Below are 25801 nucleotides of genomic sequence, written 5' to 3' on the forward strand. Positions count from 1 at the left end.
TGAGACTGGCTGATGCTCCAGGAGATGCTGAGAGGGAGGCCGGCTGAGTCAGCACAGGCTGGGAGAGGGAACCTGCAAACACAGACATTATTAGGTGCTAAGGCAGAAACCAGGGTCAAGTTGATCAGGGATCTTTGCCAGAAGAGTCACAATCGGGCTGCGGTGCTGGCCCTTGTCTCTGCGGTCTTTTCGTACCTGTGCAGTGAGAGAGGAGCAGGAGGAGGAGAGGAGTCCAGGCCATGGTGGACACAGCCTCTTTCCCCGCAGTGGGGCTGGGCTGCCCCAGGCCTCCTTTCTTCCCACCCTCTGCAGAGGAGGGGCTGCTCATGCAAATGTGTTTCCACCCAGGGACTGCCCAGCCCCTCCCTGAGCCCTGGGGATGCAGCTCAGCTCACTCTGCAGACTGAGCAGGAGGAAGGTTTGCTTTTCGTTTTGCAAGGCCGTGGGAGGAAGCACCTGTTGAGACCGTACACAGGTCCCTGCTCAGGGATCTCTGCCAGGCCAGAGGGAACACAGCGGCCAAGTGCCCGTCAGTGAGCACAGGGCCCAGCCCCCAGGCCTGGATTTCTTTGATTGAATGGTCCTTACTGAGCAGCCGTGTAGGAACCACAGGGCAGCCACACAACATCCGATGTTGGTACCAGGACATGCACTTTCCCATGGCTCAGGGACCTCAGAACCCCGCTGGTCTCTGAAGCTCTCTAGTCACTGTCTGTATTCACATATGCATGGTCTGATTCCTAGATATTGCTTCTCTCATCCTATTCATTATTACTGTGATTTCTCACTCCCAGAAGCAGTCTTGGTCTGTGGGATGTGTAGACTTGTACATACATAACTTGTAAAGGTGTCAGGACCCCAAAAGGGCATTTTAGGAAAATTTATTTACCCACATGTGCCATCGGAGTGGGCATCATGGAAAATGGGTCAGCTAAGGAGTCAGGTGGAAGGGCAGCTAGGGGCTGTTCAAAAAGACAGTGAATAATGAAAATTTTCCAGGAAAAATAAAGAATCCAAAACATGTTAAAGGCAGCAATTCAGCAAAAGTTATATTTACAACTGTTTCATACATAATAGGTGGTCAATAAACAATAAGGAAAAACAGAGATCTTTATTAGTGCATGTGCCTGAGACAGACTCAGCTGGATTCTGTCCCTGCTTGCCCTGGCCTATCATGACTCTGTTCCCAGGGCAGCCTGTTCCAGAAATCAAGGACTTTCTGATTCTTCTGAGGCCATCTGACAATGCTGTGGCTAAGGGCTCTCTCTGAAGTCTGGCCCTGAGAAAACAAAGCAGCATTCTCTAGATCACTGTCCCTAATCTGAGCCCTGGACCCTGGTTAGCAGCAGCACCAGCAAACACGCACACAAATGGTAAACAGCCCTGCTGTCCTGGCTGTATGTGGTGCTGCAGTTAGGTTATACTCCTAGGAGATCTGACATGTTCCTGTCTCACTCCCCCAGACTGCAGCACAAACAGTGCCTCCAGGGGGCTGTCTGAAGCCAACAGTTGAGATCAGTGTTGTCCTCAGCCTGAAGCTCAGAGATGCTTGGGAAGGCCTCCTTGCCAAACTGGTAGCCTGAGCATCCATCCTGGATCCGTGCAGGCAGATATGTGCTTCTATAAACCAGAGGTTTGGAGGCACTTTCCTGTCATTGTTGGTACCAGGACACAATTCCAAGAACCTTTTTGCTGCTGCTTCCAGTGCAGGTGACTGGTTTCATCACAGACAGACTGTGCAGGCTACCAAGTGAGCCCTGACTGCCCAGGACCCTGAGAGTCAGGAGAGAGACACAGGATGTGGGAGGTGGTTCCATGAGCCAGGGGAGCAAGGCAGAGCTCTGGTCCTCCCAGTGCCAGTCCCTGCCTTCTGTCCCCAACCACCTGTGCAGAGACTGAGGAGGGAGAGGAGGAGGGGTCTACTTCATGGTAGAGATTTCTCTAGACTCTGCTTCCTGAGCCACACAGATTAGGCAGAACAGCCCTTCTTCTGTGGCATCTTTTAGAGGAAAGGACTGAATGCAAATCTATGCTGATCTCTGGCCGTACTCCTCACAAAGGATGCTGAGTCTGGTTGTCCTCCTCGAGGAGAGGTGAGTGGGAGGTAGGAGAGCGTGGTCAGTGACTCTCAAGGCACCCTGGGAGGACACAGCTGCTGCAGGACCCCGGGACCACTAACCATCAACAGGCAGCAGGTGTCTGGTGTCCCAGCTGAGTCCACCTGTGAACTCACTTCCCAGGCTGCACAGAAACCCAAGGGTCTCTCTTCCTATTTAATTCCTCACTAGATCAGCACATAAGACGGAGCGGTGGGAGTTGGGGAGAATTGATTAGCATATTTGTGTGGTTCACTGGATTCACTGGAAATACTGAGAAGCCCAGGAAGGAGAAGGAGGAGGACCTGGCTGTGGTGAAGAGAGAGAATCAGCCAAAACTTCAGGCTTCTTCAAAACTAAGAGTATGAGAGAAGTTCAAGAAAGAGAATAAAAATACGAGGGTCAACTTTCAAGGACAGATCTAGAAAAATGCAGTGAGTGTTCTGTTATAAAACCCTTGATAATTAACTCAGGACGTTAGAGGGGAGAAGTGGTGGTAGGAAAAGGAGAGAGATGCCGGATAGGAATTCAGGAATCAGAGATGTGGAAGGGGAGAGCATAAGGATGGGCTACACTGTAGAAAAGAATGGAAGAGAAGCCAGTAAGAATGTTGGACGGGAGCCAGAGGGGAGGTCAGCTTTGTTGTTTGTTTGCTTTTGTTTTTGTTTGTAAAGAAAGGGGAGCCTCTCCCAGCTTTGCCACTGTCCTCCCTGGTCATCTCCCTCCATGGAGTGTGGGTGCTTCTATCATCCAAGCTCATTAATCCCCCATGTCAGAGATTTTACTTACGCTCTTGTCTGCCAAGGGTTCTCTTTATTTTATACTGTTCTTATGGACTTATTTTTATTATTATTACTGGAGACAAGATCTCACTCTGCCACCCAGGCTGGAGTGCAGTGTCATGATCATGGCTCACTGCAGCTTTTAACTCCTGGGCTAAAGCTCTTCTCCTGCCTCAGCCTCCTTCGTATGTAGGACTACAAGCCTGTAGCACAATACCCAGCTAATTCCTTTTTCATGTTAAAAAAATACAACCGTAGAGAAAAGATCTTGCTCTGTTGACCTTGGCTGGTCTCAAACTCCTGGCCTCAAGTAATCTTCCTGCCTCAGCCTCCCAAAATGCTAGGATTACACACGTGAGCTTCTGCTCCTGGCTGGACTTGTTACTATTAAAATATATATGTGGATTTTCTGTGGCAGGCACATTTTGGAAATGCAGAGACTGCATCAGCAATTCATACTCATTCAGTCAGAAACTGCATTTTGTAAGATCCCCAGATAATTTGTATGCACAACAGAGTTTGAGATGTACTGTTCCAACACATGCATGAAGACATTGAAATAGTTTTGCATATAAATTGTTCCACGTAACCGAATCTATTATGCTCCAGCAAACATGAGCTGGAAACCCTTGTTTCTCTAGGTTGTGTGTTGTGAAGTCAGGAATAATGTACTCCAGGCTTTCCATTGAAAATTGCAGGAATTTTCCCTAACTACACTAAATCTATAGAAATAACCAGGCGTATTTTAATAATAACACAATATCACATCTTTATCTGAAAATCTAACAATTGGAATTACCTATATAACTGTATTTTTTCCATTGGTACTCAAATCAAAATAAAATTAATGATGATTCAAGTATTTTATCCTTTTAAAGAATGAAACACTACATTAACCTTAAATGTCAAGAGCAGAAAGATGTGTAAAACTAGAAAAAAAAAGCACAAGGCTTGATCACCTTTGTGGAAATATTGAGAACAAAAATGGAAGAATGCATCCAAATGAAGAAATGTGCTTATGTTGACTGTTTGAGATGAGATAGTTTTGCAGTGAACTTGGTGGTTTTTAATATTTTTATTTTATATAATAGGCACATATTGTATGAAAGCAACTCAATAAAACAAACATTGGTAATATACAAAATAAATAGTTTCTTCCCTTTGCTCTTAGCTCAGAAAGCCCACACTTTGAAGATACTTCTTTCTGGAGGAAATCCATTCAGACTCAGCCTTTAGATCGGATTCAGCTGTTAGTGTTCCTTTTGGAATATAAAACAAGTAACTTTCCTTTTTTTTTTTCTGGATCCGGTTACTCACAAATCATTCTTACATATCCTACATTTCAGAACTTAAGCAGAAATAGAAATCGATTCAAACCTTTTCCTCTGCCTTTCTATGGCTGGGCCACATGTAAGCTGCCTTGGGAGCCAGCGTGTCTGATCATGTGATCTCCACATCACGAGGGCCTCGGGAGGTTTATGTCTTGGTTCCTCTTATGAGTCTGTCACTGTGCTGAGCACCACTATAGTACAGCAAGCAGTAATACTCAGCCTCGTCCTCAGGCTGCGCACCCGAAAGTGTCAGGGCAGCTTTACCCCCAGCAAGGGAGCCTGAGAACCGGGCAGGGGTCCAGGAGAGCTTGTTGCTTGTATCATAAATCAGTGTCTTGGGGGCTTGTCCAGGTTTCTGCTGGAACCAGTGTGGATAGTGACCACTGGTGACTGCTCCAGTACTGGAAGCACAGGTGAGAGTGACTGTCCCTCCTGGGGACACAGTCAGTGAGGGCTCCTGAGTCACTACAGCCTGAGAATTGGACCCTGAAACAAAAAAATGGACACAGGTTAGAAATGAGAAAGGGAGAAAAAGGGATCCCTCCAAAGGCTGGTATTTGAAATCTCTCTTAACCTGGGCAGCAAGTGAGGAGGAACTGGAGGAGGAGCAGAGTCCAGGCCATGGTGCTGATATTGGAACGGATCCCTGGCTCCAGAGCTGGGGCTGGATTCTGATGGCTCTTTATCTCCTATTGAGCTCTCTGCTTGGAGGGGGTGTGTTGTGTGCTGCTGTATGCAAATCTTTATTGCCTTTATCACCACCTAGGTCCACAGCCCTGAGAGCAGCTACCCTGTAAGTGAGCAGCCCAGGGTGGCTGTGTGCTGTGTATTTGCCCTGTGGGAGGAAGCAGCTGCTCTAACATTTACATGAGTCAGTGAGCAACTGTGCAGGGTTCATTCAGTTTGAACTTCTTAAAATCCTGAGTTTCTTAAATGCAAGAGACCCAGACTGCCCCCTGGTGGCTTTCCTGGACTGAGAATGCGTGGTCTTTCACTTGTTTAACAAATAACTATTGATTTATCTTTTGACATCGCCACAATATTTTCTAGACCAATTCACACCCATTGCTTGTCTATTCTTTGCTCATTCCTATTTGTACTACTTTCTGCTGCTGTTGCTGAAATCCTGCCCCCGTGACTGTAATTTGATTTTAGTGCTACATGGTGTTCATTATTATCCGAATGGTTTGAATGACTAAATAATTGTTTTAATGACCTACTGACTTTTTGAAACTATTTGTGTGGAGCCTCATATTGGATAAACAGCTTATTTAAGTGAGAATTTTTAAAATAATTTACTTTAGAGAAGTTTTAAACAGAAAATGACCAAAGGTTGAAGGTTGAAATTTCGTTGTCAATTCAGTGGAAACTAAAGTGAGCCGTGAGGATAATTATCGAGGTCTACATAACAACCCCACTCTCACCCACCCCGCCACTCACAAATTTTCTGGACACCAAGCCTGGGTGAGCGTTCCTGGTTGGCAATGCTTCCTACATAGTATCACATGTTGTTGCCAACAGAATGCAGCATCGTCTGTTACTCCACTGGGAGAGGACAACTGGATGCTTGTGCTTGGAATTCTACTGAATTCTGCTCATGTGCCCGTTCCCTTGAATCATTTTAATCTGTATTATTTTGCTATAGAAAAATCATATTAATGAATGTGACAGTTTTCAGTGAGTTATGTGAGTCCTTCCAGGGACTCGTAAGGAGTGAACGGCTGTTAGGGGTCCCTGAGCTGAAAATTAGCTTCAGAATTGAGAGTGTTCTTGGGAATCTTCAGACCTCCAGGTTCCAATCTCACATTATTCTTTTTTTTAACTTCAAAACAAGTTTTATCTGGGAAGAGTTTCCCATTTTGTCAAAGCTGCAAGCAAGCTTCTTTCACGATTATACTTCTAGAGATCTAGTAGTTTCAGAGATGTCAGTGTTCAAAGGTATGTTTTAAAATCAATAACAGAACCAAACCCACACCAAAAGGCAATCACTTTTTGGTTGGTTTCAAAAGGACAGCCACTGACTTCAGGTGTTCTCAGAAACAGGCTCACCACTTCCTTGGAAAATAGATAGCATGGAATCAGTGCCCACAGAAGAAATGTCTTTAAATATGTTAGATATTTGGACAAGATTATTCGCTCCTTAGAAAATAGAGTAAAATAAACAGTCCCAGCTGGCAAAGTATGCAGCATGGTGCCAGTTTAACACAGGGATTACAAGATCCTGGGATCAGTAGCTATTGGCTGATGGCACAGAGTGTAAGAGCAGTCACTGGAAGTGGAAGAAGAATGATGACGAACAGGGAGCTTCTCATAGTCTTATTCAGCCTTATAACTTGCTAAATGGATATGCTATGTTCTGCAGCATCTTGAGAGAATGTTTGAAAGAGTTCAAGCAACAACAAAAGCCATCCAGTATTATTTCCCAGAAAGTCCATACTTGAAAAGAAAGAGAGATCTTTTCAGGGTTCCCACGGAGGACTGTGCCTCCCATTCACTTCTGTCTCCAGGAGATACAAGACATCAGCCAGAGTGTGCTCTACCACAGCGTCCCAGCCCATGTCACTCGCAGGGGAGTAAGTGAGATCCTTTGGAGGACACTTGCAGCACAGTCCAAAGTTAATGGAAACCATGCAGCTGTTTTCCAGTGAGACGGCTGGAAATCAACCCCTTCAAAAATATCTTTTTAAGCAGCGTCTTAATTGATACAATTTTTATAAAATATTATTTTACTGTGCAGAATCAGTTTTAGGCTCTTCTGTGCTTTATCTAAAATGTCTTTTTCCTCAAAATACAAATGATTCCTGTACTTTATCAAACCCTTATCTTTGTAAGTATCAGGCAATAACTGGTTGTCTTTGTGTCTTCAGAAGGATTAATATAAATCCCAGGATGTCTCCCTGCCCAAAGCTAGAAGAGTACTGTTTGTCTGTGGACTGGTGGAACTTGGTTCCCTTTTGCTCTGCCAAGAACAGCTAAATTTATCATAACCTAAGGGAGATTGATATTTACCTTAAGACTGAGACCAACCCAGTCGGGCAGCGGTGTCTGGTGACAACTCATCCATGGTGATTTCAAAGTACCAGGTCCCTTTCTATGCTCTGTGAGAGGCCTTACAGAGTAGCCCTTCTTTCCAACCACAGACAGCCAGCTGGCCATTGGAGATCTTTACCTGGGGAGCTCAATCAAGTTAGGCTAACAAAACCTGTTCATAGAGGCAGTCACTGTGGAGGTTTCCAGGAATAAGTTCTCCTGCCTGGAAGTCTTCAACCTTCTAAGGACCAAGGGTGTGTGGATCAGGCTCACTTAGAATATAGCAGAAGCCATCTTTGTTAAATGGGTGTTCTAAAAGGTGTACGGGGGAAGGCACTAAGCAGAAAGCAAAGGGTCCCTCTGGGCCTTCTTGGTGTTCTCTGAGATCTTATCCTGCTGTTTGCACTAAGCTCCTTTCCCTCTTTTCTGCTGCTTCCTGTTCAGTTCCCCCATTCAGATTCCTACTCATAGACCAGGCACTGCTTTGCTTTTCGTTGTCATAAATCGGATCTGTGTTACCAAGGTCCTGATCCAAAAGTCCACATCTTGGGCAATCTTCTTTCAGGTCTTTATTCCTTGGATCCAGGTGTTCCTTTACCAATAATGTCTCTTTCCTTACTCATTGTTTAACAATGTTATTCAGCCTAGTCATTTTCCAGGTGTCTGAATGGTCATCATGCACTCCCATTATTTATCAAGGAATGGTATAATATCTATCCTGTGTTGGGGACTGCCATGCCAGGTTGACCAAAACACTGAGGGACATTTCCTCTATGTTTGCTTGCTTCTGGATGAAATATGCCACTATGATGACATATATTGCAATGAAGACTGTGGTTGGTCATGAAAGGTAGACAGGATGACATATCTTTGCCAGATATATCAACTATGAACCATTTTCATAAGATAGCAGATGCCCCCTCCAGCTGGAGAGGCTGCTACCACTGCCACCAGCTTCATCTCCCCTTCTTTGGCTGTTGTTGCACTAGTGGCTGCTCCTGGACTGGGTCAGGCACCCACTGCTACCACCATGGCCACTTCCAGATTTTCTCATGTTATTTTGTGTCACTTGTAATGAGGCACCTCCAACTCTATTGATCTATTAGGGTGCTGTGGGGCTGGCACAAAAGGAAGGGTGGCCTGGATACACAGGCACACTCTCCTATTCCTGTATGTTTTTATTTTTCTTGGAAGTAGATAAACTGCACCAAATATAAATCTTTTTCTGTTTGACTGTGGTAAATTATCCAAACACAAAATACATTTTTTTAACCATTTTCAAGTGTTTGCTTCAGTGTCATTAAGTAAATTAACATTGTTTTATAACCACAGTGCCACCATTCATCTCCAGGAATTCTTCATCTTCCCACACCAAAACTTCATACCTGGAAAACATCATTCCACTTCTTGTCCCTATGGATTTCACTACACTAGATACCCCATATAAGGCCAAACAGACAACTTTTGTCCTTTTGAAACCAGCTTATTTCTGCTGGCATCATGTCTTTAGGGTTCATCCATGCCATCGCATGGGTCAGAACTTTCTGACTTTAAGGCTGAATAATTTTCCCTTGTGTGTGTATACTATATCCTGTTTATCCAATAGATGACACTTGTGCTGCCTCCACCTTTTAGCTATTGTGAATGATGCTGGGTCTATCCATCAGAAACACAGCAGTGGTCACCTGTGTGAGAGGATGGGGGAGCAGGAGAGGCCCTCATAGGTACAGCTGTGGACACTACTCCAAGCCATAATAGATGTTTCATCTCTGTAGACGTTGACTGAGATGGAGCTACCCCTGCCACCCTGGACCCAGATATGGGCTGAGGGTCCAGGGTAAACAGAGGCATGGACCAGAATCAGAAGCAATAAGGTGAGGGGACTAAGCCCAGACTTTTGTGAGTAGCTTGGGGTGACTGTTATAGCAAGTGCCCCACTTGTCCCAGAGTTGGTGGCTGTGTTGATGAGTCTCTCAAAGAAACCAGTTTCTCCCTCACTCTGACCACCTGCTGCTGATGGCCCCTCTTCCTGTAGATTGATCAGGAATGACTCCTTCATAACTCCCAAATTTAGGAGACAATCTAGGCTTCTATGGATGGCTCCAGAGTATCCACTAATGGGTTTTCAATGAAAGGAAATGGTGTGCAATGGTTTCTTCATGCAAATCAGCCCCCTCTTCTTGTCTGCCAGCCCCTTCATAGAACCTAAGTCCAGACAGACACCGGAGTACATTTCCCAGGTGGGATGGAGAAGGCCAAGTTGGCTGAATCTGGTTCCCTGTGAGGATACAGCTGCTGAGCCCAGTGAGCAGTGAGCAGATGATACAGGGTCACAACAGAATGGCTTCTCAGCTGTTCTTACCTGTAGATACCTCAAGGACAAGCCTGCAGCACACAGTGCTGCCCCAGTCCCACACCTACTGAGCCTTTCAGTTTCTCTCTGCCTTTGTCTTTTACTTCTGCACCAGAGCTATGACTGTGAGGGCCGCTGTTAAGCTGCATTTGCACTCACTGCTCTGCAGAGAATTTTGGTACCATTACAAATCTATCTGGTTCATGGTGCTATTTTTAGTAAAGTCCTGGGATCTTAGTCTAACTGAAGGAGATTCTGTGACAGACATCAGAGCAGAGAGTGCAGTTTGGTGAAGGGGAAGCCACCAGAAATGCAGGCCTGTGGCCAGAGATGCCCCCTTCTTCCCCACTCAAGAGTGTTGCCCCTTTTCAGACTCCCAAGTCCTGTCCTGGAAGCTCTGGGCTCTCAGGGTAGGTGTCCCCCTACTCTCAGCCCACCCACCTTCTGCATCAAAAGGACCCTGGAGTTTGGTGTCTCACTGGACAAAGGGATAGCCATGCTATCAAATCACAGTCCACCATGATGAAGTGGGTTTTTTACCAAGGATGCAGCAATGGCTTAACATACAAAGTCAATAAATGTAATATACCATGTAATCAGAATTAAAACAATGATCACATGTTTATCTCAATAGATGCAGAAAAAGTACTTGACAAAATCCAGCATCACTTCATGATTAAAACCCTGTGCAAAATTGGCATAGAAGAGACATTCCTTATGGTAACAAAAGTCTTCTATTACAAACCCATGGCCAAGATTATACTGAACAGAAAAATTTAAAATCATTTCTTCTGAGAACTGGAACAAGACAAGAATGACCACTTTCACCACTTCCGTTCAACATGGTACTAGAAGTCTTAGCCAGAGCAATCAGACAAGAGAAAGAAATTAAGGGCATCCAAATTGGTAAAGTGGAAGTCAAACTGTCACTGTTTGCTTATTGTATGATCATATACCTAGAAAACCTCAAAGATTCATTCAAAAAGCTCCGAGAACTAGTGAATGAATTCAGCAAACTTTCAGGATACAAAATTAAGACATACAAATGTTGTGTAGCTCTGCTACACAACAGCAACTAAGCTGAGAATCAAATCAAGAACTCAACCCCTTTTACAAATAGCTACAAAGAAAGAAAAATACTTATGAATACTCCTAACCAAGGAGATGAAAGACCTCTACAAAGAAAACAACAAAACACTGCTGAAAGTAATCATAGATAACACTAAAAACACATCCCATGCTCATGAATGGGTAGAATCAATATTGTGAAAATGATCATGCTACCAAAAGTAATCTACAAATTCAATGCAATTCCCATCAAAATAACAACATTATTTATCACAGAACTAGAAAAAGCAATCCTAAAATTCATATGGAGCCAAAAAAGAGCCTGCATAGTCAAAGCAAGACTAAGAAAAAACAAACAAACAACAACAACAACAAATCCAGACTTATCAGATTACCCAACTTCAAACTATACTCTAGGACACCCTGTTCAATGAATGGTGCTGGGATAATTGGCAAGTCAAAGATAGAAGAATAAAACGAGATCTCCATCTCTCATATTATACAAAATCAACTCAAGATGAACAAAAGACTTAAATCTAAGGCCTGAAACCATAAAAATTCTAGAAGATAACATTGGAAAAGCTTTCCTAGACATTGGTTTAGGCAAAGACTTCATGACCAAGGACCCAAAAGCAAATGCAACAAAATAGAGATAAATAGATGGTACTTAATGAAACTAAAAAGCTTCTGCTCAGCAAAAGAAATTATCAGCAGAGTTAACAGACAATGGACAGACTGCAAGAAAATCTTCACAATCTATACATCCACCAATTGACTAATGTCTAGAATCTACAAAGAATTCAAACAAATTACCAAGAAAAAACTAAGCAATCTCATCATAAACTAGGCTAAGGATGTAAATAAACAATTCTCAAAAGAAAATATACGAAAGGCCAATAGACATAAACAAACATGCTCAGCATCACCAGTGATCAGGGAAATGCCAATTAAAACCACAATATAAAACCACCTTAATACCACAAGAATGGTCAATAATAGATGTTGGTATGGATGTGGTGAAAACAAAACACTTACATTGTTGGTGGGAATGTAAACTAGTAAATCCACTATGGAAAACAGGGTGGAGATTCTGTAAGGAACTAAAAATAGATGTATCCTTTGATCCAGCAATTTCACAACTAGGCATGTACCCAGAGCAAACAAATCATTATACAAAAAAGATAGTTGCACATGCATGTTTGTAGTAGCACAATTGGCAATTGCAAGAACATGGAACCAGCCCAAGTGCCCATGAATCAACAAGTGGATAAAGAAAATGTTATATATATATATGCATGTGATGGAATACTAGGCAGCCATAAGAAGGAACAAAATAATGACATTCACAGCAACCTGGATGGAATTGGAAACTCTTATTCTAAGTGCAGTAACTCAGGAATGGAAAACAAAACGTGGTATGTTCTCACTCATAAGTGGTAGATAAGCTATGAGAACACAAAGGCATAACAATGATACAATGGACTTTGGGGACTTGGAGGAAATGGTAGAAGGTGGGTGAGGGATAAAAGACTACTCCCCAGGTACACGGTACACTGCTTGGGTAATGAGTGCACCAAAATCTCAGAAATTACAACTAAAGAACTTATTTATGTAACCAAACACCACCGGTTCCCTAAAAACCTATTAAAAAACAATAATTAAAGAGAAAAAACACTAAAATCCTTTAAAACCCAAATAAATAAATAATAAGTAAATAAATAGAATATGAGAACCTCTTCCCGTATAGAGAGAACCAGAGGCAAGAGATGAGGAAGGAAGAATCCGGACAAGCCGTCACAGACTCTCCTGTCACCTGAGATGAACATCACTCCAAGAGTTTCATTTTGATGGATGATAAATTCAAACTTTAAAATAAATAAATAAAATCAGGAATAATCAACCTAATAGCTCTCAAAGGTAGTAATGAGCCCTCTATGAGATGGGTGCAATTCAGCAAGAACGGGAAGAATCTCAAAAAGAAGTTTGCAGAGTGAATAAAAGCCAGTACAAATGGAAAGATAATGTTTGATAACACTGATACATTCCAGAAAACGGAAACAAAACAATAGTGACAGAGGCAGATCTGTGGTTGCACAGGGGAGCACTGGGGAAGGGAGGGAGGAAGATGACAAAGGGTCATGAGGGGTTGCTGGGGTTGGTCACAGGTTGCATAGCTCCCTGTTGCTGGTGATGTATTCAAGGATGAGAAAAATGTCAAAATTTGTCTAATTTCCTGTTACAAATATGGGTGGTTTATTACATGTGCATTGTTCCTACATGAAAGGAATTTTATTAAAAAAGAAGTGCTAGGGAGAAAGGAAGCACAGGGATTCACAGTAGGGAGTGGGGGGAGGAAGACACCACTCTGGAAACTCCTGGAAATGGGAAAAGGAGGATGATGGAGACACACATTCCCCATCAGAGGTGAGTCTGTGATGACACAGATGGACCTGCCGCCTCAGCCCAGGACCTCAGTGCAGACACCCTGTGTTTCAAGCTGCAGGGAGCAGGATGTTCTGTTTCCTGGATGCCCTGGTCCTGACTCTGAGGACTAAAGGGGAGGAGGAGCCTCCACTGTCAGGCAGGACCCTGGATGCCTCTGGACCCATGGGGGAAGCTACAGCAGCAGAAGCCACAGGCCAGGCCTGAGCAGCAGCTGCTGGGGGCTCACCCTCCTGGCAGAGGAGGAAGGAGGTTCTTGTCTCACTTCCCCCTGGGCCTGGAGCACTGTGGGACTGCTCTGGCTGTCATCCCATGCTGCACAGTAATAATCAGCCTCATCCTCAGACCGGAGCCCACTGATGGCCAGGGAGGCTGACGTGCCAGACTTGGAGCCAGAGAATCGGTCAGGGACCCCTGAGGGTCGCTGATTACTATAATAGATGAGGAGTTTGGGGGCCGTTCCTGGCAACTGCTGGTACCAATATACATTATTACCTCCAATGTTGGAGCTGCTTCCAGAGCAAGAGATGGTGACACTCTGCCCGGGAGCCCCAGACGCTGAGGGTGGCTGAGTCAGCACAGACTGGGCCCAGGACCCTGGAAGTGAGAGAGACACAGAGATGGTGATTGACAAGAGACACAAGGAGAAAAGAGGAGAAAGCAGGGCCCCATGGACTTCCCAGCACCCCTCTCCTGGCCCCGAATCCTGTCACCTGCACAGTGAGTGAGAAGGGTGAGGAGGAGAGGGAACCAGGCCATGCTGGAGATTATCCTGAGTCCTGCCTTCTGTACCCACAGCTGAAGCTGAGCTTCCCCATAAACTCTCCCTGTCTTCATACTCTGAGAGGGGGAGGTCCATCCATGCAAATCAGACCTCCCAGGTTTGTGACCCCACCCTGAGCCCTGGGTCAGGCTCCTGGGCTTGAGGATGTCAGGGGGCAGCAGGGGTGGAGCTTCGTGGTCCCAGAGGGTGGGGAGGACACAGGACACAGCTGTCAGCCCTGAGCAGAGGACATCAGGCAGGGTAGGCGCCTGGTTCTGCTCTGATTACCCCGAGTCTTCCCAGAAATGCTCCCCAAGCGCCCCCTCGTGTCCAGACTAAGGCAAACCATTCTATGATCAGGTGACCAGAGTCACTGAGATTCACCGCTGCCTCCTCCCATTCTGTCCACTGTCCCCTCTCTCAAGTCCAGGCTCAGTAAGGTGGCACCTGTGTCTCCTTCCTGTGACCTCAAGGCAGTCTTCACGTTCTACTGGACTCCTCAGGAGTGAACCTATCCATAGTTCTTTGGCTGTACTTTGTAGAGGACTCAGGTGATGGCTACACAAACTCCTTTTATTTCAGGATCAAGCCCAGAGTGGGGACCAGCCCCGTGGACTCACTTCCCCACCTGTGTTGGACACCGGGTCCTCTCCTCTCATGTGGCTCCGTCCTGGTGGCCAGAGCTCTCCTTCCTCTGTGGACCCTGCAGCGCTGAGGAGAAAGGGAGCTCTTCCCTCTAGGATGCCCTGGGGAGGGATTCTCAGAGGGATTTTCTGGTAAATGTTTGTTCTCCCTCTGCTTCCCCAGATTTGCAGTCACAGTCATCTGGATACTGTGACCAGGGATCTTGCCTAGGAGTCTGTCCTCCAAGCACTGAATGCCAGTCTGTGGGGGACCTTGGCAAATGTCTTTGGAGGGTCTCACTTATGAGCAAAAACAGCAAAGATGTTCAGTCTTTGAAGATGGGAAGAATTAAAATTTTAACTTGGTTTGATGACCAGAGTCTGTCATCAGGTGAACCTGATATGTGATAGCTCTTAGCATCGAGCCCCCAACTAGGATTTCCAGGGAAAAGTTATGGTTCAAATTCAGTAGTGAGTGTGGGGGGGTGACTTGAAGGTGATAGAAATTATTCATCTTTGATCTGTAATGACATCTAGAATCTAATCAACTAAAAACAATAAGCTTAAGAAAAAAGATAATTCTGTTAATCAAAATGAAAAATGAAATAGATTATGTCTTTGACTGCTTGAGTTCTGGCACGATACACCCTGGACTCTTAACAAGTATTTGTTTGAGGAATTTTATGGGGATGGAGGAAAACAGCTGGATGGTGATGTTGATATTTACACTGGTGAATGTATCACCAGGCAGTTCCAGTACAATGAGATTTTTTTTTTGTTTTGAGACACAGTCTTGGTCGCTTGCCCAGGCTAGAGTCCAGAGGTGCCATCTCAGCTGAATGCAACCTCCGCCTATCAGGTTCAAGCAATTCTCCTGTCTCAGCTTCCCAGGTAGCTGGAATTACAGGTGTGTGCCACTGTGCCAGGCTAATTTTTGTATTTTTTTAGTAGAGATGGGGTTTCACCATGTTGGCCAGGCTGGTCTTGAACTCCTGACCTTGTAATCAGCTCACCTGAGACTCCCAAAGTGCCAGGATTCCAGGCGTCAGCCATCGCACCCGTCCACACTGAGATTTTCAATGCTCCATTTAAACAACCAAATAGTGAGATTTATTATAGACATTTAAATAAAACCAATCCATATATGTAACTGAAGTAAAACGTACGCTATATTTTGGGATCTCATCTCAAGGGTGTCATTATCTTAGATGTTCCTTTTTGTGATAGCCAAGTTCTTTACATAATTTTTATAGTTTTTAAAATGTTTATTGTGCTTACATAACACACCAAGCATATTTTTATTTATTTCCAAGTAGAAACGAGCTATTAGATCTGGGCTTCGCTTCCTGTGTCCTTCTCCTTGCTTTTTCTTTGGTGATGCATAGATGTTCACAGGGAATTTTGTTTTCCTTTCTTCCCACTTTAATGAACAGGGGGTCACGGAGGCTGAGCGGTGTCTCACATACAGGACAAGGCTGCCCATGCCCCCCCCACCCCCCCGCCCACGGATGCACTTCCTGGTGGATGCCCCATCAGCTCTTATGCTGAGGACAGAGAGAAGAACAGGTCCACAGCTAAGGAACCTGGACACCCAGAGGCTCTGGGAGGAAGAGGCAACTGCTGGGATGGTGAGCACTGGGCAGAGGACACTGACTATGGATTTTTTATGTCATCCTCCACAGGGACCGTCACAGATAGACCAAAACCCCAGTGTGTCTTCAGGGTCAAGGTCCTTGCGGGTCCTCCTTTTGTCACTGCTGTAGGCTCCAGGCCTCCTCCTCCTATGAGTCACAATGGACAGTCTGCTCTTCAGGCTGCACCCTCCTTACCCGATCTGACCCCACACCCATCTCCTCCTCCCCCATAAACCATCCCCTGCTCACTTCCATTAGCATTTTTGCATCATTCTGGGTCACAGCCTCCCCGAGGATGTCTCTGCAGGATATCCATGGTGCAGAGAGCTCAGCCCCTTGACAGGACAGCTGGGCCTGGGCCACCTAAGGTTGAGCATCTCTCTTGCTTCTCTTCTACACCAGCTCTAGGTCATGCCACCTCTCAGAATGCTGAGCCCACGTTTTCTTAAGCATCAGACTTCCTCTCTCACATTCGGGTTTCTGGGTCACACAGGCTGCATTCTCCTTTCTTGTCATCTCTCCAACAGTTTCAGTTCAGGAAATGGCCAGCATACCTGCACCAAAAGGAGGGGACATCTTTGGTACCAGGCCGAAGGCTCCTGGACTTCTGGGTCACACAGGCTGGATTCTTTCTTGTCATCCCCACCTCATCCACACCCACCATGTGTGGGCAGCTCCTTTTGCTTCTAGAAACAAGTTGATTCTCTTTCCATTGGGAGACCAGTAAAAAAAGGAGTTATTGTCACTGAACCCGTGCTTTGCTTTCAGTAACACAAGTGACAGCAGAAGCCTTGGCATGAACTGGTGTTGGTCACAGGCAGGGATAAAGGAGGGACGGGCAGAGAGGATGAGTGGGGCAGATCTTCTCTCATTTCCCCATGGAACAGGAACCCTTGGTAACACGGAGCCAGGATGCAGCTGTGTGACACTGATAAACAGCCTGTCCTCAGACTGGAGCCCAGAGGTTGTCCAGGAGGCTGTGTGAATAAACCCAGAGCAGGAGAATCAGGCTGGGACCCCTGAGGGACCATCACTGCTGTCCTAGGTCACAAACGTAGGTGCTCTTTCTGGGAAGGAATGCCCAGTGTTTCTGCTGCTCCCCGTGCAGTAAAAGTTGACATTGAGGTGGGGGCTCCTCAAGAGTTTTCCGGGGAGGAGTCACTTGAAGCAAATATTGTGCAGTTTCTGTACTGGGATATTCCACAGACTCACCACTAGACCCTGACTCAGTGAGAGCCTCCAATGGTGTAAGAGAGGAGAAGAGAACACAGTCAGGCCCTGAGCGATCAGGAAACCCACCCTCAGCAGTTCCCGTGGTCCTGAGTGGGATGAGCTGCAGGAAAGTCACATCCGTGGGACCTACGTCCCCTGTGGCCAAGGAGCAGCTTCAGCCTTGTCTCAGCCATGGTGGAGCCTCCCCTTGACTCTCTCATGTCCTACACAGAGCTTTACTGGCCCCAGGTCTGCAGTTACCCTCAGACCTAACCCCATCTCCTGACATTTCCACTGAAATGCAGGTGCCCAGGACTGAGCCAGGTCAGCTCTGTATCTGGAATTCCTCCCTGACCTGCATCCTCAGGCAGCATTTCATATTTGAGTGCCTTGTTCCTGGGACACAGTGAGCCTCAGACAGCCCTGAGAACAGACTACTGGGGATGGAAGGGGAGGTCTCTGCTTGTACACTGGAAGAGCAGAGTCCATGCTGCAGGGGACTGTTCACCTGCTACCATGTCCCCAGGCTCTGACCATGATGTGAGCTTGGAAAGCCTCATTTTGCTTCTTTCAAGAAAAAAAGGTCCAGCTCCACAGGCACTGGTGTCAGCATATATGGACAAAGAGCCAACACTTCAGGGTCATCAGGTGCATTGGTTTTGTTTTGTTTTACCGATACTTCAGAAGAATGGATGGGAAATTGAGAGAAGAGCCTTTTACAACTAGAAAGTACTTCCAGATGTAGTTTGTCCCTAGGCTGGTTATTTCAAAATTTAAAAACTGTTACGGAACAAGACCCAGATCAAGGTGAGGTTTTTGTCCCACTTCCCCATCAGTGAGTGTCACTGTGAGAAGCATTGTTGTGCCAAATTGTACAGTAATAGCCAGCCTCATCCTCAGACTGGAGCCCAGAGATCAGTAAAAGCCCTGCATTGGCCGAAGCATCTTTGGATCCAGAGAAGCGGCTGGGGACTCCAGAGCCCTGGTCCTTATCTGAGTCTGTGTGGTAGTTCAGAAGATACCGGGGAGGACTCCCTGGCTTCTGCTGGTACCAGAATATCTTGTAGCTACCAACACTGATGCCACTGTGCAAGGTGCAGGTGAGTCTGGCTGATGCTCCAGGAGATGCTGAGAGGGAGGTTGGCTGCATCAGCACAGGCTGTGAGAGGGAACCTGGAAACACAGGCATTTATAGGTTTTAAGGCAGAAACCAGGGTCACATGTTTTAGCGATCTTTGACAGAAGAGTCAGAATCAGGCTGGGTGGCTGACCCTGGTCTCTGAGGCCTTTTCCTACCTGTGCAGTGAGAGAGGAGCAGGAGGAAGAGAGGAGTCCAGGCCATGGTGGACACAGCCTCTTTCCCTGCAGTGGGGCTGGGCTGCCCCAGGCCTCCTTTTCTTCCCACCCTCTGCAGAGGAGGGGCTGCTCATGCAAAAGTGTTTCCACCCAGGGACTGCCCAGCCCCTCCCTGAGCCCTGGGGATGCAGCTCAGCTCACTCTGCAGACTGAGCGGGAGGAAGATTTGCTTTTCGTTTTGCAAGGCCCTGGGAGGAAGCACCTGTTGAGACCATACACAGGTCCCTGCTCAGGGATCTCTGCCAGGCCAGAGGGAACACAGCTGCTGAGTCTCCATCAGTGAACACAGGGCCCAGCCCCCAGGCCTGGATTTCTTTGAGTGAATGGTCCTTACCGAGAAGCTGTGTAGGAACCACAGGGCAGTTCCAAAAGATCTGATGCTGATCCCAGAACACACACTTTCCCATGACTCAGAGACTTCAGAACCCAGCTGGTCTCCGCAGCTCTCCGGTCACTGTCTGTATTCACATATCCATGGTCTGATTCCTAGACACCGCTTCTCTCATGCTGTGCATTATCACTGTGATTTCTCACTCCCAGAAGTTGTCTTGGTCTGTGGGATACGCAGCCATATATATATATATATATATAACTTTTAAAGCTGTCAGCACCCCGGCATGGCATTCTAGAAACATCTAATTGCCCACATGTGCCATCAGGGTGGGCATCATGAATAAGGGGTCAGCTGAGGAGCTAGGTTGAAGGGCAGCTAGGGGTTGTTCACAAGGACAGTGAATAATGAGAATTTTCCAGGAAAAATAAATGATCCGTGACATGTTAAAGGCAGCAATTTAGCAAAAGTTGTCTATCTAATGGTTTCGTATGTTTTATAGAGATTTGACTCAGTTTTGTGATGTAGGAACATTCACAGATTTTGTAGACTTTTCTTTACCAGTGAGCAGTGTGACCATATTTCTCTATTTAATGAAGTTAGCCACTATCTCCCTAAGTAAAACGTCACTTTCTTCACAGTTGTGTCCTATTTTTTGGTAAACAATTTGTCCTGGATGTTATACAATTTGTTTATATCTTGATATTGCCACCTTTATTTTTTTTACTGGATGCTTTCAGGTTATTTGAAATATCAGTATTTATTTTACCTGCAAAGTGCTCTGGCAAGTACTGAATGTCTCAGGAGACAAAGGCAGAGACCATCACTTCTCAATGTAGCCACGTCTACTCTTGTGCTAACTGTGCAAGTGGCCCCTGGATTTCTAGACTCACAAGGTGCTTAATGAATAATCTAGAATAAGGATCCCTCACTTTTCTCAAGCACTCTCTCCTCAAGGTATTTGGAGAGAGATCCCTTTCAGATAGATGAGGCAGGGAAGGTACTACCTGGCTTAAACCCCTTCAGTAACTCACCATTCTTGTTATAAAATCCAAATCCTGTAGCTTCTGAAACATGCCCTTTGCACTGCGGCCCTTACACACCCCCACAGCCCAACTCACAGCCCCTGCCCTTGCTTTTAGGGCTCCAGACTCACTCGCTTCCCTGTCCTGGGAAACCCTGAGCTGCTGTCATTTCCACGTTCTCCACACCAGCTTCTCCTGTGCCTGTCAGGAGAAGATGGGCTTCTATGTGAAGTAAAAGTGTAAGCTTACATTTTGTCCACATTATACACCTGTTAAAAGCAGAAAAATCACAAACAAGGATATTTTAAACACTGGTTAGCATGGAAACTTTTGAGTCTTGCAAATATAAAGAGAATTTTCTAATGAATTGTTTGCATCCGTCAGCCAACTTTGACCATCATCAATATGGTTCATCTTGTTTAATTTTTCAACCCATTTTACCAATCAACTTTCTCTCTCCCTAGATGATTTTTACAACAGATCAATGGAGCAGTAAAAGATAATTGGTACATAAAATAACAAATATATACATTTGTAGTGTTCCATAATCCTTGTGACTTAAGGCAACGCATTCCAAGGACTCCCACACTACTTGATTTGTTTTTTAATCATTCATGTCTAAAGTTAATTTACTGTAGAAATTGGGAAGTGGGAGGAAGTACGATGAATGCTAAGATTTGCAGATGCAGGACTCACAGCATTGCATATGGAATTAGAATAAAGTCCAGAGGGGCATCTACATTCCTAACTATTTATTGGTCATTATGTCATTTGTTACTGTATTTTTTCCTATAGTAGCTATAGTAAGTAACCACAAATTGTATGGTTTAATACAATAGGAATTTATTGTTTCACAGCTCTGATGTGCAAAATCGGAAATCAAGATAACAACAAGGCCATGCTCACATTGAAGGCTCCGGAGAAGAATGCTTGCTTCTTGTAATTTTTGCTGCCTCCCAGAAACACTTGGCATTCCTTGGCTTGTAACTTCATCATTTCAACCTCTGGCTTTATCATCCCATGGCCAACTTTGCTTTGTGTATGTCTGTGTGTCATCTTCTGTACTAATAAGGACAAGAGTCTTTGGATTTAGGGTCCCTCCTAATCCTGTATGACCTCATCTTAACTAATTTCATCTGCAAATAAGGTTTCACTTCCCAATAAGATTATGTTCTGAGGTTTCAGGTGGGTGTGAATTTTGGAATCACACTCTTTAATCCATTATACCTGGCAGCCTTGTTTGAGGCTGCTCTGCAGCTCAGGCTAACCCATAAGCTGCTGACAGCTTGAGGCTGTCCACTGAGGTCTCCCAATAGCAGAGTTGAATACTCCTTTCTTGAAGGAGGACCTGGGTATCACATAATTACATTCATCTAATGTGGTGTGTGAGCACACAGTAGAGTATAGTGGCTGTGGCAGGGACTCAGAGGTCCTGCTCTTCATTGTTAAGAGCCTTGACCAAAGCCCTCATTTTCTCTATGGGTTTCCTCCTCTCCTTTTAACCTCAAAATCTAAGCTTTTTGGAAATGATTTCCGAATTTTTACCCTGTCAAGTTAATTAGGAATGAAGAGTGCTGTTTATCTGTTTCTGGTGTTCCATTTTTAAAAAATAAAAATGGGATCTCTTACTGTGCCCAGGCTTGTCTTGAACTCTTGACCTCAGGTGATTCTCTTGCCTTGGCCTCTCAACATGCTGGGATTACAGGCATGAGCCACCACGCTTGGACTAAAATGTTTTGATAGAAGATGTCATAATTACTTTTTCCTCCCATATTCTTTGTTATCTTAGCCTTGCACAATTTCACATATTTCTTTGCAGCTATCTTTGTGGCTTTATTTATTTATTTATTTATTTATTTTGTAGAGAAGAATAAAGATAAATCACGTAAGACAGGCTTGTTTTAGAGAGAATGGAGCTTGTATCTGTAACATTCCTGCGCTGCACACATTCCTGCCCTGTGCCATCCGTGCCCCCTCCCATCACAGAGCCTCCACTTCAGGGCCCTCAGGACCCCCTGCTGAGTCCTGCGGAGTCTCTGGAGGGAAGATGCACTGTGGGTAGAGAGGCCGGTGCTTTTCTACTGCTGTGATGCTGACGTTTTCCTTCAGCAAACAGGGAGGCTCGGTTTTGGTACACTAGATTAAGTTGCGGAGAAAGAAGCTGCATTTCCTGAGTAAGAAGAGTGTTTCATTTATGTCAACTTTATGTTTTGTATTATATTTTATAAATTAACTCAGTTTTGAGGGGTTTTAAAAATTTTTATTTTGTTTTAGAATTCTAAAATTTGGTGAGCGGGAGATTTTTGCCCTGTTTCGATTATGTTTCTTCAAATCTTTATAGGTCTATTGCTGTGTTTATCATTATACACAGCATCATCGTTGTGTTGTGTCACTACAGTATCAAACTTTGCTCTTGGTAATTAAATGCTGGCCTGCCTGAATCTGTGTGTGTGTGTGTGTGTGTGTGTAACTTCTTATTTTGCCACTCCTATAAATAACTCATAACTGTGCAACTGATGATAGATCTTAGTATTGTGCTTTATGAACACATTGTTATAATAACATGGAGGGTTAAAAATAAACAATTTTGCAGCTGGAAGAATATATTCGACCACTTTCTCTTGGGTCCTGGAGAATGAGCATCATGGGCCCACGTTAGCCAGATACAGCCTCTGTGTGAGGAAGATGGAGATGTTAGGAGCACAGGGGGACGCTGAGCCAGGGTGGGTGTGTCTCACGTCCCCATCTCTGCATGGGGTCCCCACTTGATTGTCAAACTCTGTGCTTGAAGACAAGGCTGCCCTCACCATCACAGGGGCCTAGGCTGAAGATGAGGCTGAGTATTATTGTGCTCTGTGGTAGAGGAAGCAGCCATCTCCACAGTGACACATGCAGATATATTTAATATCTGATATATTCGAAAATATTTTCAGTATAGGTCTAGTTGTGTAAATTTTTAAAGTAGGAGGGTTTATTTGAAAATAACAGCATTATAAGGTGAACTTCTCTCTCTCTCTCTTTTTTTTTTTCCAGATTCTCCTCTGCTCCTGCAAAAAAAAAAAAAAAAAAAGGGTCAAGACTTTCTACCAACATTGGTACATTGGCACCCAAACAAGTTTCTTTATTTAGAGCTTAATGGGGGAAGAGTTTATAATGTTTCTATCTACAAGCATATATTTACTCAATGTAATCAACCACCGTAATTACGCAACATAACATCAACCTAAAGAAACAAAGGGAAATATCAACCAAAATATCAACCAAAGAAACATAGGGAAACTGTTTAGAACTCACAGACCTAAACCTGAGGAAGTAAACCCAGGATGAGTCTGAGAGCCATGTCCTTAATGCGGAGGGGTCACCCTATACCTGGAAATTCAGGAGCTCCTAAAAAGTACAATCTCAAGAGAAAGAGACACTCAACTTCCCTGACTTTTCAGAGTTCAGGGAGTGACCAGCAAAGACTGGACTAAGAGCCGGGCCATGTATGGGCCAGGAAGGGGGCCGTGCATGCTGGACTTCTGGTCTAGTTGTCATCCCACCCAGAGACCCGGAAGGCTATTTGTCCTCAGGGGACAAAATGATTCTATTAGCATTAAGAGGTGGTAGAAAGGAAGGTATTTTCATTGAGTCTATAAACATAGACCAAGGATTGGGTATGAGAGGAGTTCAGGCAACAAGACATGGTGGGCACAGCCCCTGGACCTCACAGTGGGGCTGGGCTTCCCCAGGCTTGTCTATTTTTCCTTCTGCCCCCAGGGAAAATAAGAAGCTGTTCATGCAAATCCACTCCCTCCCTTCTGGCTAGATGAGACCCTGCCTGATAACTGATTCAGGAATCTGAGAGGGGATGTGAGGACAGAGGAGGTTGAGGAAGGAGCTGCTCTGAGTGTGGGCCCAGGAGGGTCCTCGAGGGAGCAACTGTTGGGAGCAGGCACAGGACCCTGCCCAAGAGGCTTTGCTGGACCCTGAGAACACCGGGGTGCTGAGTCTCATCAGTGAGCACGGGGAGCAGATCGGCCTCTGCCAGCCTGTGGCCAGTGGGCCTCACCCAGCTGTGAGGAGCCCCCAGGCAGGGCCTGGGACAGTTACCCATTGCTCCTGCTGGTCACAGGTCCATCTTGGTTGTCTACAAGGGTCCTCAGGCTTAAAGCCTGGGAACTGGAGTCTGTAGTGGAGGTAGTCTTGTGGAGGGTTATGCCCTTCACCTGTGAAATGTGACCTCAATCCAGGTGTTTGTCATCAGGAAGCACTGCAGAGTGATTCCACCAGAGCTCTCTCCCTGCATGTGAAGGGATTCATTCTGTAAAGGCAATGGGGGGCTCTCCCAGAATCTCAGATACAGAGCAGGCTCACATTCTCCTATCTTCAGTGTGTGTCAATTCTCTCTTCTAGGACAGCCAAGCACATGCACCATGAGAACTCTGTGCACATGGAGGTGATTGGAGACGGCTGTAGTCCATGTTGATTACGTGACCCTGTGAGTCAGGGTGAAGGCCTTGTGTCTCCAGGGAAATTGTCAGTTCCCATCATTGTATAGGCAGCTCACAAATGTGGAATATGGACAAAGGTAGTGGGAGCTGGTCACAGTGATTTCCCTGTAAATGCACCTGTGAGGAGCTCTACAACCTGGAAATTTAAATCCCATCGGGGACAGGTGAGTGGCAAAAAACTCCAAATGTTCATGTGCAAACTTCAATGTTCCAAAAGTTCTGTAGAAAATATTTACACACAGGAATCATATGCTGTGAATTAGAACTCCAAAATGTCTAGGAAGGTGAAAACTAAATACAGAGTTAGGAGACCGCCCTCTGAACTGTGAGTCAGGCCAGCGGGAAGGAAGTGTGGACAGAGCAGATCAGCTGGGAGGTTTTTGTCTCACTTCCACTCTGCCTGTGTCACTGTGGGTTACACGAAGCTGCTCCCAGTGCCGTGGTCTGCCCCACAGTGGTAGTCACTCTCATCCTCTTCCTGAATGTTCTTGATGGTCAGGTACCGATTCAGGCCTGAACCCGAGCCTGAGAAGCGATCAGGGATGCCATCCCCCTTGGATCCCACAATCCCACCTGTGCCCACTCGCATCACAAACTGGGGGCCCTTCCCTGGTCTCTGCTGGTGCCAGTCCACCGCATAATTACTGTAGCCGCTACTCAGGGTGCAGGTGAGTGTGACCGAGGCTCCCAGGGAGGCCGATGCAGAGGATGGCTGAGTCAGCACAGGCTGGGAGAAGGACCCTGGAAACACAGACAGCCGTGAGGGCTCCTGTTGGTGGGTGGCTGATGAGCTGTTGGAGCAGGAAGAGCAGGGATGGGAAGCTGGGGGCTGGGAGGTGGGAGTCCTTCTGGGGGCCCAGCCCACTACCCACCCTGACCTGTGAGGAGACTGAGGAGGCTGAGGAGCAGAGGAGCCCAGGCCATGGCGGAGATGCTGCAATGCTGGGTTCTTCAGTCTCTCAGCTGAGCCTGAGCCCCCAAAGCCTCTTATTTCCTCAGTGAAGAACTGGGGGGCAGGGGCATCACATTCCATGCAAATCGTTTCCCTCCCAGGGCTGATGATTAACAAGCACAGGGCTCAGAGCAAGAGCTCAGGTCCCTTAGGATTCACAGGCTTTGCCTCCCCCTAGTGGCCAGGTGCTGCATCACACTCAGGGCTCAGACAAGGTCTCCCTGGGCCCCTGCTTCACCTGGAGGCCAAGTGGCTGTCCTGGAGGCTTCTCAGGCTCCATTTCTAATGTCTCAGGAATCTCTACAGTGCT

The 25801-nt window shown here is 45.8% G+C and overlaps 1 pseudogene and 1 gene segment (V, D, J or C); both read right to left on the reverse strand.

The window, feature by feature from the left end:
• Window positions 1-6668: 6668 nt before the first annotated feature.
• Window positions 6669-10090, reverse strand: LOC135965262 (set1/Ash2 histone methyltransferase complex subunit ASH2 pseudogene; annotated as a pseudogene).
• Window positions 10091-24833: 14743 nt separating this feature from the next.
• LOC107126465 (immunoglobulin lambda variable 9-49-like) lies at window positions 24834-25500 on the reverse strand. The segment is given in 2 exon segments: window positions 24834-25280; window positions 25418-25500. Coding segments are annotated over 2 exon segments (372 nt in total).
• Window positions 25501-25801: the final 301 nt, after the last annotated feature.

This window comes from Macaca fascicularis, chromosome 10 (genome assembly GCF_037993035.2).
Source record: "Macaca fascicularis isolate 582-1 chromosome 10, T2T-MFA8v1.1".
Classification (NCBI taxonomy): domain Eukaryota; kingdom Metazoa; phylum Chordata; class Mammalia; order Primates; family Cercopithecidae; genus Macaca; species Macaca fascicularis.